Source organism: Oryx dammah, unplaced genomic scaffold, assembly GCF_014754425.2.
Source record: "Oryx dammah isolate SB20612 unplaced genomic scaffold, SCBI_Odam_1.1 HiC_scaffold_1, whole genome shotgun sequence".
NCBI classification, from domain to species: domain Eukaryota; kingdom Metazoa; phylum Chordata; class Mammalia; order Artiodactyla; family Bovidae; genus Oryx; species Oryx dammah.
In genome coordinates, this window is record NW_024070185.1 from 67638782 (window position 1) to 67655068 (window position 16287).

At 52.7% G+C, this 16287-nt stretch overlaps 1 protein-coding gene across 1 annotated transcript in view; it reads right to left on the reverse strand.

The window, feature by feature from the left end:
- The window catches only part of GFRA2 (GDNF family receptor alpha 2), a 103845-nt gene that overhangs the window by 81462 nt on the left and 6096 nt on the right, over positions 1 to 16287 (reverse strand). Inside the window, exon 3 of the mRNA XM_040242335.1 lies at positions 8479 to 8562. Within this exon, the coding sequence (XP_040098269.1) occupies positions 8479 to 8562 (84 nt within the window). The remainder of the gene's footprint in view (positions 1 to 8478; positions 8563 to 16287) is intronic.

Here is a 16287-nt window from a genome sequence, read left to right on the forward strand (position 1 = left end):
ACACATACACACCCCACACATACACACCACCCAGGCATTCACCACACACACTTATACTCCCCATCTACACACCACACACATGTACACGTGTGACCCCAGTCAGATCTGTTCCTTTCTCTACACATCCATGGGGTTAAGAGAACATGCTGACAGACATAGTTGGGAGGAGCATTCCCAGAACAGTTCTCAAATCCTGCTTTCTACCCAGATAAATAAGAGGAGCACAGTTCCTGGCTAAGCCAGGAGGAGCATGCGGGGCACCAGCATGGGGTGAGGGGTGGAGGGGTGTTGTGGGGAGGAATGGACAGAGCCCTGCATGCCAAGAGTGCAGGGTGAGCCCGGAACCACCCTCACCCCCGCTGCCGGCAGAGCCTGTCTACCCACCCAAGGGGAAGCAAGCAGGTGCCCCTAGAAGATGCTATTTGAAGGGAACCAGAAACATTTTGCCCAACCAAGACCTCACCCCAACCATAGCACCTGAACCTCTACCCTTAAAAAACCTCTCATTGGGTTAAATATTGTTCTCTCCTTTTTTCTTTCATGGACACAAAGAGGAGCAAACACAAAGCCACCGGCACTCCGCTCACACCTTCTGCAAGCAAATCCTCCTGGCTGGGGGAGCCCGGGGTAGAAGAGGAAATGAAACAGAAGAGAGGAAGCGCCTGGCACCCCGATGGGGAAGCTGGCCTCCTCCCATCGGTCCCAACTGCTGACCAGTATGGCCAGAGTCACCGGTCACCACCCCCCACCCCACTTCTCCCTGTCCCCACAGCCCCTCCCCACGCCACACCCTCTCCACCCTCTCCTCTCCACCAGACACATTGTCCCTGGAAGGGGAGGTGGAAGAGGTGACAGAGCTGCAGCTAAGGCCCAATTTTCACTTATGCTCAGAGACTCTGACAGCTGTTAGAAGAAGAATGTGATTTTGAAATTTAAATAACACGCTTCTGCATTCGGCTCAGGCAGACAACCTGAGGATAAGCAGTTTATCGCCTGAGCCACCATGCAGGGGGGTAGGGAGATGGGCTGCAGTTCCCCCCACCATCTCCTGCCCTGGGTCCCCAAAGCCTCCTCACGGGGGCTGCCTTGGGATCGACTTCCCTCTGAGAGGCACCAGCCAACCTGCTGGGCCTTGCTCACCATCTTCAGCTCAGCAACTTCAGGGGAGGAGGGTCAGGGGGACCCTCAGCGGATCCAGGGAAGAGAGGGAGCCTCCGAAGGCATCCGACAGAAATGAGCCAAGCCCAACTCTCCGGGTCCCCACTTATGCACTCCAGTGACCTTCACAGGGGGCTGACTCTGGAGCCCAGGGCTAAGCCACTCCCTCACCCAAAGGCAGCTCAGCCCCGCCCCACCAGGGACTCAGCCCGAGTCAGTCATGCAGAGTTCTGTCCCAGAGAATTCCTGAGCAAGAGTCCCAAAGGAGGAGACCCCAGAGAGGCCAGTCTTCCATCTGCCACAAGGGTCTCCAGTCACTGTTCTCTGAGCCCACGAGACCTAGAAGTGGGGGTAGCCTCCAAGCCGCGATGCTGCTGGGATTGTCACCCTCAGATCTCACTCCCCTCCTCCAAGACTTTGCTGATTTCCCCAGGCACCACCTACTGCTGCCTCCCTTGGGCTCGTAAGGCTACACTAGCATCGTGGATAAACCACCTCGTGGCTGTCTAAGCCGTGTTCACCTGCCCCAACAATGCAGTGAGGACACGGTCTGATTCCCTTCAAAGCAGCCTCTCAGGTAGTGCTTGCATCACACCAAGATCCACCTCTTCCATGAAGCCCTCAGGAGCCCCCAGTCCTTCTCTAAACCTCGGGGCTACCCGACAGGCAGCCCACATGGGACACCTCAGACCCACCTGGACCTCTTAGCCAGCCTTCCTGGTGCAGCTCTAAGAGCTCACACTAAACCACTAGCTCCTGCCAGCGCCTGATCACCCGTGGCCACCGCCGAGGGTGCTCCTGGGCTCCACCGCCTTCTGGGGAGGTCATTATCCATCCTTGCAGGGCTCCATTTTACAGAGGAGAAAAATGAGATTCAGTCAACTGATCCACCCTGTAGTCAATCAGTCAGTAGGGTCCAGCCAGGATTCAAACTAGGGCCAGCAGGTCTCTAGTCCGCCACCATCCTCTAGTCCAGGACCCTCCATGGATGGGTGTCAGTGCCAGTGTTAGGCACCCAGGGAAACACAGAGATGCGTGGGCACAGTGACACAGAGACCAACAATCACACTGCAATCATATCCGTGCCCCCAGCACACAAGAGTAAGCACTGTAACAAGAACGAAGCACAAGGGCACAGAGGGGGAGGGTGGTGTCCCTCAGGGGCCATTTTCAAAGCTTCTTGGCAAGGGTAGGGTTCCCTTGTCTCCTGAGGGCCCTGAAAAAGGACCAGTGGAGCCTCCAACTAGAACACCTCAGAGGTGCAGAGAAAAGGGAACCCTCCTGCACTGTTGGTGGGAATGCAAACTGATACAGCCACTATAGAGATCAGAATGGAGATTCCTTAAAAAACTAGAAATAAATCTACCATATAACCCAACAATCCCACTACTGGGCATATACCCTAAGGAAACCATAATTGAAAAAGATGCATGCACCCCAGTGATCATCACAGCACTGTTTACAATAGCTAGAACATTTAAGCAACCTAAATGTCCATTGACAGATGAATGGATAAAGAAGTTGTGGTACATACACTCAATGGAATATTACTCAGCCATTAAAAGGAATGCATGTGACTCAGTTCTAACAAGGTGGATGAACTGATAGCCTATTATGCAGAATAAAGTATCAAAAAGAGAAAGGCAAATATCATATATTAACGCATAGATATGGAATCTAGAAAGATGGTAGGGATGAACCTAACTGCAGGGCAGCAATGGAGACACAGACACAGAGAACAGACTTGTGGACACAGCAAGGGAAGGAGGAGGCGGGACAGATTGAGAGAGCAGCGGGGAAACATGTACAGTACCGTATGCAAGATTAGAGAGCCAGTGGAAATTTATTATACGACTCAGGGAGCTCAAATCCAGTCCTCTGTGACAATCCAGAGGCGGTGGGATGGGGAGGGAGGTGGAAGGGACGTTCAGAAGGGAGAGGACCAAACGTATACCTATGGCTGATTCATGCTGATGTCTGGCAGAAATCAACAAAGTATTATAAAGCAATTATCCTCCAATTAAAATTTTATTAATTATTTTTTTTTTTAAAAAAAAGAACATCTGGGGAGTGCAGTTTGGTGCTCCATGATGACCTACATGGATGGGTAGGATGGGAGGGGAGATTCAAAAGGGAGGGGATATATGTATACATACAGGTGACTCACTCTGTTGTACAGCAGAAACTAGCAACATTGTAAACCAACTATACTCAAATAAACAAAATAAAACAAAAATTTCCTAAAAAAATAAAAATAAAAAAGAACATCCTCAGGCCTCTCCTGGCTCCATCCAAGCAAGACGGCCCACCCCAGAGGCTCACAGCCAATTGACACTGTCGCCACCCATCACTTCTTCCTCTAACCACTAACAGAAGGCCCAAGCCAGGCGTCTCACCTGATCACAGTGAGCTAAGGCCACAGAGGCCCAGCAGGCACCCCAGGGACCCACTGTCCCCTAAAAATCACCCAGCACTTCCCATTGCAGCCCCCATCCAGCATGAACATGGGTGGGAGGGAGCCTCATGTCACCAAAAGCCATGCAACCATCTCCCATAAACAGGCTCCAGGACAACCCTGCCTGAGCTGCTGATGGCCTTAGAGAAATCACTCCACTGTCAGCTGTAAAAAGTGAAAGTTGCTCAGTCGTGTCCAACTCTTTGCGACCCCATGGAATTCTCCAGGCCAAGAAGCTACATGTTTGAGTCCAAGATCCCAGGTGCTGGACCAGGAATCTACATGCAATTTCTCAATTTTTTGCTGTCGTTTTTGTTGTTGTTGTTTAGTCACTAAGTTGGGTTCAACTCTTTGCAATCCGATGGGCTGTAACCCGTCAGGCTCCTCTGTCCATGGGATTTACTAGGCAAGAATACTGGAGCAGTTTGCCATTTCCTTCTTCTGGGATCTTCCTGAATCCACGTCTCTTATGTTTGCCGCATTGGCAGGTGGGCTCTTTACTGCTGAGCCACTGGGGAAGCCCAAATTTAATAGCAGATATTTGTATTTATTGCTATTGTCCTCTGTCCATGGGATTTAAAACCTGAGCAGGTAGGTGTTGCCATCAGTCCAGCATTGTGTAAGAAGAAACCAGGGCTTAGAGCTGAAGCCCCGGAGGAAGTCTGAGGAACATGATGGGCAGGGGAAAAGCAGGACTGAATCCTGGTGTAGACCACCCCTTCACTTGGGGCCGCGGTTTCCCTTGTTGGAGTGGGCTTAGATGATCTCTAAGTTCCCTTCCAACTATAGAAAAGACAAGTTTGCATAAATTTACTCTGTACCCACAGATAAGACGGTTGGATGGCATCACCGACTCAATGGACATGGGTTTGGGTGGACTCTGGGAGTCGGTGATGAACAGGGAGGCCTGGCATGCTGTGGTTCATGGGCTGGCAAAGAGTTGGACACAACTGAGTGACTGAACTGAACTGAACCCACGTATCTGGCAACACCTGTACCCATGTATCTGGCAACGCCTGCATCAGGTGCTCAAGGCCCTAGAGGCCCCCAGCCTCACCAGGAACACAGAGAGAGTGCCCGCTGACAGCCCAGTCCAGGCCCCTGCCTGCTGCTTCTCCCTGGCCCTAAGGCATGGCCCAGCGGTTGAGAGGGGAGCCACTGCCTGGCCCACCCAGGCCCTTCATCCTCACTTTTATGGCCTCACCCCATGGAGATGAAGCATTTCCTTTCCCTCACTGTTTGCATCACCCCTCACAACCTCTGAGAAGCCTGTGCACCACAACTAGAAAGTAGCCCCCACTTGCCACTAGAGGGGGGAGGAAAAACTAGAGCGTGCACAGGAATAAGGACCCCGCACAGCCAAAAATGAATAAATGGAGACAGTAGCAACTTAGCCCCAAAGATACAAGAGCACCCTCTCCCAAGTCCCTGGGCTCCAAATGGGAGTATTACAGTCTGGAGAATTCCCAGTTCTGCCCCTCACCACAGCCTTTCCTCAAGATGGTGGTGGACGCAGTCTAAGACCACATATAAATGTGTGGAAGGGTAGGGGGCCGTGCTCCATACAATCGTATTGGGTGGCAGCCTTATCATCCTGAAGTATCAGTGCAGGACCTGGGGTCTCCCGTCTTGCCTGGGAAGCCCAGCAAGCCACATGTGGGTCATACACGTGCCCAGATATTGACCCCTCAGCCTCCTGGGCAGCCAGGCAATGGCCATGACCTTCTGACCTCCAAGCTGCTCTATTCCATCCTACAGACGTCAAACAACACCACCGTCATCAGTGCGCCTTGATGAGGTCAAGCCTGCTCTAAGCTCATACTTTCCCTTTTCAGAAAAGAGACGTAAGGTCTGGAGCAGGGAAGTGACTTGCCCAAGCCCATCAGCTGATCTGTGGCAGAGACTGCGCTGGAATCAGGCTCCCAGCTCCCCACTCAGCCTTCCTTCTGCTGCATGCCCCCTACCACGGTCGGCTTGGTTTCTTGGTGGCCGGGTTTCCCTCAGATAGAGCAACCCGTGCACCAACTGGAGGGCTGCTCTGGATGAAGCAGGGGCAGCAGGGGCAATGAGGGGGAGCCTTGCCCTCACTGTGGGGAGTGGTCCCCAGAGCCCAGGGATCCAGGGTCATGCGGGGCCCAGTTATGTCTGAGCAGCAGGTAAAGGATGCTGATTGAGTGAGCTGCAGACCAGCAATCTCCTCATTTGTCTTGTCAACCTCCTTGTCCCGCAGAATGCCAAATCCATTACAGAAAGATTTTCTGCCAGGAAGATACTTAGTGTCAGTCCAGGAAGCACTGGAGGTCCCAGCTCAGGTTGAGGACCTCTGACCTTCAACCTCCAGGGAGCAAGCCAAAGCCATTTCTTCCCTGGAGGTAAATCCAACGGCTCCTGCCCAGGCAGTGGCACCTTAGCTTGAGGTGGGGTGGGGAACGGGTAGGTCAGGTTGCTGGGATTTCCCCATCACAGTATCCACATGCCAACTACCTCCTCCATCTGCTGGAGACCCCAAGGACTGCCTCCAAAAGAGTGGCCCAAGGTGGTTTTCTATCCAAAACTAATCAAGAGATGTGAGAATCAAACGCCTGCTAGGAGGGGCCTCAGTCAGTCCATCAGCCAGTTCAGCCCCTGAGAGATGGGCGAGGCTCATCACAGAGTCATCACAAAGCCATAAACAGAGACAAGATGGGTACCTCAGCTGTCACCCCATTGCAGGGTATAAGAGTGAGAGCCCAGGGCAGGCCGCTCCATGCAGGGACCATCTGTGAAGTCACCATTCCATCCACCGCCAGCCCCGCCACTACCAGTGCCCAAAGGCACATCCAAATGGTCATTCCTTGGCCACTGCCTCCCTTTTCATGGGTCCCAGGATTTCTCCCACCAGGTACATGTGTATCACACCTCTTAATCCCTTCAGTTCAGTTCAGTTCAGTCGCTCAGTCGTGTCCGACTCTTTGCGACCCCAAAGGAGGGTATCAGCCCTAAAGGAGCAAAAATGGGCTCCTGGGTAAGCAAAAAAAAAAGGAGATACAACAGCAGCATGTGGCCCTCCAAACCTCAACCCTGTCTGACAAAGTGTTATTACTTGGCATTGGCTATGGACTGAATTGTGTCTCCACCCTAAATTCATGATGCTGAAGCCTTAAACGCCTAGTGTGACTGTATTTGAAGACAGGGCTCTTAGGAGGGAATTAAGGTTAAATGAGGTCATATGGGTGGGGCCATGATCCAATAGGATTAGTGTCCTCATAAGAAGAGGAAGAGGCCTTTCTTTCTCTTTCTCTCTCTCTCTCTCTCCCCCCTCTCCTCTTTCTATCTCCCTGCTCCAATCCCCCACATCCTTCCCACCCATCCACACCCCCTACCCTGAGAGGACACAGTGAGAAGGCTGCTGTCTGCAAACCATGAAGCGAGCCCTCTCCAGAAACCTGCCAGACCTTGACCCTGGACTTCCAGCCTCCAGAACTGGGAGATAATAGACTTCCAGCCTCCAGAACTGTAAGATAACAGACTTCCATCATTTAAGTCATCCAGTCTAGGATATTCTTTTATGGCAGCCCCAGCAGACTGAGACCATTTTTCTCTTTAGAATTTATGTTTCTCCTTAAAGGGGCAACAATGAAAAAAAAAAAAGAAAAATTTGGGAAACACTGTCCTGGAGAATTCTTCATTGGAAAGGGCCGAGGGTCTCACTAGAGAGTCTTTCATTTCACAGTCTAGAGTTGTGCTTCTCCACTGGCACTGACTGTGCCCCTCAGGGGACAAGTGGCAGTGTCTGCAGACGCACTGGGTTGTCACAGTTAGAGGGGCTGCTCCTGGCATCCAGTGAGTAGAGGCCAGGGACATTGCTGAATACCATACAGTGCACAGGACAGCTTCTGCCCCCGAGAGGATCACCCAGGTCAATGCCAACAGCACTGCTGTTGGTTTAGAGCAAAAGAAACTTCAGAATGTTTCACCTACAGTCACAAAGTGCCTAGAAGCCTGAGATTTGGGGCCCTACACTCACAGATCCTGTTGAGAAAGCCCACCCTGGTCCCCTCTAAGCACGAATGGTGACTCCAGAAAGCGCATCCCAGCCTCCACAGAGTTCCCAAGACCAGAAGGCCCACCCCAGTGCCCAAGTAGTGGTAGGCTGCCCTATGCCCATTGGCCACCCAAAAGCCAAAGGGAACAAGGTCAAGAAGAAAGAACCAAAACACTCACAGGGCTCCTACACACAGACCATGGCAAGCAAACTGGAGCTCAAATGAGCCTCTCACTCCCTAGGCAGCCTGAGGCAGGAGTGGCCAGGGAGCAGAGGCTCTCCTCAGAGGGATTTCAGAAGCAGAATGCCCAGGGGAGACAAGAATTTCCAAACAGAATGGACAATGGTGACAGGAACACAGGCCACCTCAACTAACAGCTCCCACAAGCCCAGCAGCATGCTGAGCCCTGGTCAACCACTGGTTCATTCTGACCCTACAACCATCCAACAAGGTAGGTGCCCTCCCCTCTTCACCAAAGAGTAAACTGAGGCACAGAGAGGCTGAGCAAATTTACCAAAGTAGAACAGCTGGAAAGGACCCAGCCAGGCAAGATGAGTGACAAAATGGGAAAGCAATACCAGATGTCAGATTCAAGACCTCCTGCATGGCAGGTCATTCTAGGCCATTCCCATAAACACTTTAGGCCACACACAACCTCGGTGGTGGTGAGGAGAAGGGGGGAAAGTGTCATGGTTTTCTCTTTACAGATGAAGACCCCAGGCTTGGAGGTGTTCGGGGGCTTACTGGCGAGCGGACATCTCACCCAAGCCACAAGGTTCGATCTGCCAGCCCCAGGGGACCTGAGCAGAACTGTCAAGGCCCCAGCACAAGCCCACTCACCTGAGAAGATTGAAGCAAGCCTGAAGATGTCCGAGAGGCGGGCGGTCACCGGCTCATAGGGTGAAGCTTCATAAAACTCCTCGCCTGGAAGAGAGAACCGCGTCAGACCAGGCTCACATCCTGCCCAAAGCGCTGCACACTTCATGTGGGTAAGGTATTTCTCTCCAACCAGAGCAGATCAGACTGCCCAATACAGCTCTCTCATGACTCCCTGCATGCCCCGGCCTCTTCTAAGGACTTCCATACGCTTCTGGAAAGAAGGCACAGGGGAGGTGGAATCCTGATAGCCCCCATGGAAGGCTAGCTATTATACAAATCCCAGGATTTGAACCCGAAGGACCCTCCAACAGTCATTTAGTACAACTTCCTCATTTCACAGGAGAGGGCTCTGACGTGGCCCAAAGAGGTGAAGCAACCTGCCTGAGATCACACAGCTCCTCATGGCAGACCTAGAGCTACCTGTCCCTGACACTAACATCCTCTCCCATCACAACAGACTGGCTCTGCCCAGGCTTACTGGGGTGCCTGCGTCCTCAGTCGTGTCTGACTCTTGCAACTCCATGGACTCTAACCCACCAGACTCCTCTAACCATGGGATTCTCCAGACAAGAACACTGGAGTGGGTTGCTGTTTCCTTCTCCAGGGGAACTTCCCAACCCGGGGATTGAACCCACCTCTCCTCCATTGGTGGGCAGATTCTTTACCACTGAGCCACCTAGGAAGCCCATACCCCAGCTTAAGGGGACAGGATCTCCCCATTGCTTCCCACCATGTCACCAGGAGTGACTGGCTGAGGTCCACTGGATGGAGGCCTGCCCAGTGACTCCTGTATGCCTCCCGACCTGTCTTCCCCTCCACCTGCTGCCTCTCCCCCAGGCTCTGGGATGCACCAGAGGCTCGAGGATGTGAATGAGTGACAGCAGATAAATGGGGGATGCGTGCCCTGGAGACCCAGCACCAGCTCAGCGGGACTCCTGCCCCCTCCTCCAGTGCCTCAGCAGGAAAGGGAAGATCCTCGAGACGGACATGATGGTGAGAAGAAATCAATGGGTAATCACTCAGACTGTGTGTGCATGCAGAGGGGGAGGGGGAGACAGGTGATGACCACAGCCTCACACATTGATTTCCTGTCCACCTGAGGCCCAGAGCCACAGGCAAGCTCACCACCTAAAGAGGAGTCCGGGGGGGGGGGCACCCCTAGAGGCCACCTGCAGGAAGGGGCCGGCCTCCAAGGGAGAGGGTCTTGGAATCTGCTTCTTCAGCCAGGCCCCAAAGTTACCCACAGGCTAGCCCCTGACCAGCTCTCTGCTGGTCCAGGGACAAGGCATCTCTCCACTATACTAGGATGACCCCCCCAAAAAAGGGTACAGACCCCCCCCAGAGGACATGAAGGAAGAGCATGCCCCCTGAGAAGTGGCCCCACCCTTCACTGTACCTCACAAGAGTACAGTTAGGCCCCGTCCGACCCAGCACACAGGGTGCCTTACACACAGGGGGTGCCCACTAGTACCTGCCTAATCCAAAAATGACTCTTTTGTCCAGGCCTGTCTCCAATCCCACCTCCTCCCGGGGCCTGCAGGGCCATCTCGGGCCTGCAAGATCTCAGCATCCTCCCCTTTGCCCACCAGCACTGGAGAAACTCCCTGGGGTGGGCATACCAGCCATGCTAGCCGGTGCAAACAAATAACAAGAGAACTTAGGAAGCGCTTTTGTAATAACGATGAGGTTATGTTGTGCTTTCTTCATACTGGCACTATTAGAAGTGCTTTAGATGTACTAACTCATTTAATCCTCTTAATTTCCCCAGGGGCTAGGCACTATTATTCTCCCTATTTTTCTGATCAGGGACTGGGGCATGGAGATGCTACAGTACTTGACCAAGACACACAGCTGGTGAGTGGCAGAGCTAAGTTTCAAATCCAGGCTGTTGGCTCCAGAGTCCAAGTACTTAACCAGTATGAATACTGCCTCCAAAAATAAAAAGTGTTATCGAAACCAAATTCTTAAACAAGTACTACCAACCCTGAAGAGTCATTGGAAGGACTGAGGCTAAAGCTCCAAAACACCTGATTTGAAGAGCTGACTCATTGGAAAAGACCCTGGTGCTGGGAAAGACTGAAGGCAAAAGAAGGGGGCAGCAGAGGATAAGATTGTTGGATGGCATCACTAACTCAATGGACATGAGTCTGAGCAAACTCAGGGAAATAGTGACAGACAGGGAAGCCTGGCATGCTGCAGTCCACGGGATCACAAAGAGTTGGACACAACTGAGCGACTAAACAACTCTTGCATAACTTTTCACAGAGCTGTCTTCTCCTGGCTGGACCACTTCCCCATAGCAGGGTCTGTCCTTCCCTATAGCATCTGACACAGCACTGTGCCTGGGTACAGATGGGCTAGTATGACTGACTGGTCCAGGGGATGAATCTCTGTGGGAAAGGAGCCTCTTCCATGACTGGTTGAGAGGGGCCCATCCTATTTAAATCAATTCTCCTTGCCTGCTTCTGCAGCAGAATTCACCATCAGGAAATCTGTGGCTTGCCTGGCAGCAAGACTGAAGTCAAACCCGGGATGTCAGACTCCAGGCCCATGAGCTGGGAGAGGACATGTAGGGAGAACCCTGTGCACTTCACATCTGCCGAACCAGGAGGACCTTGAACATCAGCATTGCCACTGGAGGCAGCAAGAAGCCTGGTCTCAAGTGCCCTGTGCAGCCAACAGTGACATCCCTCCCCTCACCCCCATGTAAATACTGGCGATTATGGGGGCAGTTATGGCAGAGGGGAAGACGAGCCCAAGGCCACAGCTCTCCCCCAGGGCAGTGGTCACTTTTTAGCCACTCAGTTGTGTCCAGCTCTTTGTGACCCCATGGGCTGCAGCACACCAGGCTTCCTTGTCCTACACTGTCTCTCGGAGTTTGCTTAAACTCATGTCCACTGAGTCAATGATGCCATGCAACCATCTCATCCTCTGTCACCCCCATCTCCTCCTGCCCTCAGTCTTTCCCAGCATCAGAGTCTTTTACAATGAGTTGGCTCTTCGTGTCAGGTGGCCAAAGTATTGGAGCTTCAGCTTCAACATCAGTCCTTCCAATGAATATTCAGGGTTGATTTCCTTTAGGATAGACTAGTTTGATCTCCATACAGTCCAAAGGGCTCTCAAGAGTCTTCTCCAGCACCACAGTTCGAAAGCATCAATTCCTTGGCACTCAACCTTCCTTATGGTCCAACTCACATCCATACGTGACTCCTGGAAAAACCATAGCTTTGACTATATGGACGTTTGTTGGCCAAGTGATGTCTCTGCTTTCCAGGACAGTGGAAAGGGGTCTACTTAGAGGAGTCAGGGGCCTGGTCCCACCAGAGGCTTGCTGTGTGCCCTGTGAGGCCTACCACACCTCTCTGCATCTCAGCCTCCTGCTAGAATGATCTCAAGGCCCTTGGCAGTTGGGACTGTCTGAGAGCTTGGCACCCAGCTCTACCCACACGCTGAGGTCCTCAGTCCATGCAGTGAGCTCAGCCTCAGGTGGGGAGGTGACAGGTAGGGCCTCTCTCTCAGAGGCAAAAGGTGGGACCAAGTCTCCAGGAATTGCATCCCCCCAGCAGGGACCCTGGAGAAACGAGAATCTAAGTGCAAACCTACCTGAGTCTCTCCACTCCTTGATCCCCTCACCCACCCAGGCCCAAGTCAGGTTATCAAAAATGTTCAGGATCCCTGGGTCAGGAAGATCCCCTGAAGTAGGACCTGGCAACCTACTGCAGTATTCTTTCCTGGAGAATCCCATGGATGGAGGAGTCTGGTGGGCTCAGTCCACGGGGTTGCAGAGTTGGACACAACTAAAGTAACTTAGCGCGCACACTCACACACACACACACACACACAAGGAATAGAGAGGAAGTGCCTGCATCTTCCCAGGAGACCACTCTGTCCCAGGAAGACTCTGTCCCTCAGAGGACCACCTGCTGTTATTAATAAAAGGCCTCTGGGTTCCCCAGTCAGCCCTGGACAGAAACCAGTGGCCCCAAGGCCCAGGGGAGGGGACTGAGCAGTCTGCAAGGGGTAGGGAGCATGGTTCTGAGGAAGGAGAAAAGCAGGGGCCTGCCTTTCTAGAGTGGATCCAAAGAAGGGCCACCCAGACTATAGGTGCCCACATGGCTTCCTCAGTGCTCTCGCCCTCTGAAGCACACAGTAGGTGTTTAACAGATGTTTGTTGAGTAAATGAACCAACAAACCATCTCAAGCATTGGGATCCAGAGACTCTACAATCAGAGCCCTCTTGGGTTGAAAGGGCCTTGAAGACATGGCAGAAGGCAGCATAAAATGCATATTATGCTTATTGTTGTCATCAAAATGCCTCACCGCCTGGCTCCAAGCAAGGTCCCCAGTGTGCTGATGTGGTGATGCCAAGGGTGCCAGTCCAGTGGGAAGGGTCTCCAGTGGCCCACCCAGCTCTCTAGCCCTAAACTCTTCTATCCTCTCCCTTCCCATTCTGCACCTACAGCAAACCCACCCACCTTGTGCCCAGTCTCCCTTGGGTTGAAACTAAAGGCCGTGGAAAGAAAGCAAAAACCTAAACGAACCAGCTTGTTGAATCAGGGCCTTTACTATTCTGTGCATGGGGAGAAGGAAATGGCCACCCACTCCAGTATTCTTGCCTGGGAAATCCCAGGGCAGAGGAACCTGGAGGGCTACAGTCCATGGGGTCACAAAAGAGTCGGGCATGACTGAGCAACTAAACAGCAACATGGATTTGTCAGTTTCTCTTATGTGAGTTCTGCAAGAAGTTAAACAACTAAGTCTTATTTGTGATAAATTTATATCCTGTGCATGGAGCCAGCCTGGGAGGGTAGGGGGAAGCCAGCTCCTGGTCTCACAGAGAACAGAGCGCCCCTCTTTGTGGCTAGTTTCCTCTCTTTGCTAATTTCAAGTTCTAGGACTCCAGGTTGCCAGCAACAGAGAAGTCACCACTCAGTTCATGAGGAATTACTATGTTACTAATGGTGGTAATACTGTTAATAATTCCAAGCCAGTTTATTCCTAATTTCAGGGCAAATTTGAAAACCTCTGAGCCACTGGTCAGGAACCCATCACTATCCAGGCTCCACCCTGGGCCCAGCTTCCTCCTGCCCCTCCACTAGCTGGGGCAGGGGAGGCAGGGTGATGACCCTCAGATTCCAGGCTGACACCTCCCCTCCCACAAAGGCACAGTTCCACATCACACCCCTCTCTCTTCTTCACCTCAGCCTCTCCATTGCTTCTGTTCTACTTTAGAATTTAAACTACTCGACTGTCTCTTTTTAAAAAAAAAGTCATCCTTTGTTCTCTATCTTCACATGCTTGTTAAGTGGCTTCAGTCATGTCCAACTCTTTACAACCGCATGGACTATAGCCTGCCAGGCTCCTCTGTCCATGGGATTCTCCAGAGAAGAATACTGGAGTGGGTTCCCATGCCCTCCTCCAGGGGATCTTCCTCACCCAGGGATCGAACCCACGTCTCTTTTGTCTCCGGCATTATCAGGTGAGTTCTTTACCACTGAGCCACCGGAGAAACCCTCTATATTCACACTAGAATTCAAGAAGTTGTCCAAAGTCATCAATCCCAGTTCCCCAGCTCCCAGGCACCCCCCTAAGCAGGCTTCTGCTCCCAGTGGCCACCCAGGAGCTCACCCCATGGGCACCAGGAACACTCTCCATCTCTCTCCTGTTGGGCCTGAAGTCTTGGAGGCTGTTGATCCTCCTTCTTTCTGACAGTGAGCTCCTCCCAAGGGGCTCCCTCCCACCTCACCCCCAGATCCTCTTCATCACCCCTGCAGCCCATCTTTCAATGGCAGTGATCCCAGTAGCTCAGTTCCTAACCTCCTCCCAGTGTGACTGTACCCAATCCTTTGGCCCCAGTTACTACCTGCAGGCTGCTGGTGACTTCTTTTTTATTTTTTATTGTAGTTGATTTACCACATTTTTATTTATTTTTGGCCAAACCCTGCAACATGTGAGATCTCAGTTCCCCAACCAGGGATCAAACCCACACCCCCTGCATTGAAAGGCAGAGTCTTTATCACTTCCAGAAAGTCCTTGTTCATGACTTCTCAATCCTTATGTCCAGTCCCCCTTCCTCACCTGAGCCCCAGCCCTGCACACCCAGCAGTCTATAGGGCCGATGAGGGGCATATACCCCCAAACAAACACATATCTCCAGCCCTCCCCCGACTCAACACCTTTGCTGTGATGGGTCCCCTCAGCCACTCAGCTGCCCCAGACAGAAGATGGGGCCCCTCCCTGACTCCTCCGGCCTTTCACCAAGACCTGTTGATTCCACCTCCTGAGCAGCTCCTAGATCCTTCTCTCCTACCACTGTCCTTGTTCAGCCGCCATATTCCTGGCCTGCACCACAGCAGTAGCCTCCAAACAGTGCCTCCAATCTGCTCTCCTGTTGGAACCACGTGAACTTTGTCCTGAAGCAGAGATCGTCACATAAAACCTCCTAGGGGTGCTGCCCACCAGATCCAAACCCCTTCCTCTCTCCTCCTCCAGCCCCACTTCCACCTGCCTCTAGGTGGTGGCAGTGTTTCAAGAACCCATCTGTCGTGCAGGAGACAGAAGAGATGAGGGTTCAATCCCTGGGTCAGGAAGACACCCTGGAGGAGGGCATGGCAGCCCACTCCAGTATTTTTGCCTGGAGAATCCCATGGACAGAGGAGCCTGGTGGGCTAGAGTCAGACACAACTGAAGCAACTTAGCACCACTGAGTTACCTGCATGTCTGTAAGGAAGGTCAGCTAACCTGCATTACATGCCACCCTTCGCCCAAGCTCTGTCCCCCACCTCCCACACTCTCCCCACATGCCTTCACGAAGTAACTGCACCTCACTCTAGTCTCAGCCTGAAGGCCGCCTCTTTCAGGAAGGCTCTCTAGATTTCGCCAAAAGGGGTTAGATGCCCTTCTTTGGCTCTTCCAGAGCCCCCAGTGCTTTCTGACAGCACTCACTACATCACCAAACGACTGAAAGTCCCTGACTTATCTGTGTTCCCCCCAGACTAGGAGCTCCACAAAGGCAAATGCTGCCCCAGCTGCTCTCAACTATTAATGCTTGCTAAGTCGCTTCAGTCCTGTCCGACTCTGTGCGACCCCATGGACTGCAGCCTACCAGGCTCCTCCGTCCATGGGAGTTTCCAGGCAAGAGTACTGGAGTGGTAATGCCTAGCAGCCACAAAACTCTCAGTAAACAGCTGTTGAATTAATAAATGAATGTCTGACCCAGGAGGCCTACAAATTCTCCACACCCTAGTCTGGAGGGGGAGGAAACGGGGGAGGTGGTTAAGAGGCTTACAGGTTTCACCTTGGACCTTGGAGGAGGGCTTGCCCAGGGCTCTGGGACCTGCTGCCCATGTGCCCTCCAATCCCTGCTGATGGTGCCTAGGCCAGGCCAGGGGTCAGGAAGCCACCGGAAGGGCAGGCTTCCTGGAAGCAGGTGGGCAGGAAGAGGGCAGCAGAGAGTGGCAGGCCTGGTCTGCTCACATGCAAACCTCACAGCTCCACCCGCATGCAGGCAGTACCTTCTCTCTCCTCTGTGCTCTTCTCCATCCACCTCGGCACTCTGACCTCACCTGCCCTTGTTACCACGACACACAGCCAGCCAGCCATCCTTGGTTCACTCCCCATCCAGACCCCCATCCCCTCTCATTCCACCACCCTGACCCTTTCTCCTCCCTAATTCCTCCTTGGTCTGTCTCTCCAGCAACATCTGCCCCCTCTAGGTCAGATGGTTACCTCCTCTGGGTGCTAGGTTGCCCAGAAGGTGGAGAGAGAGAG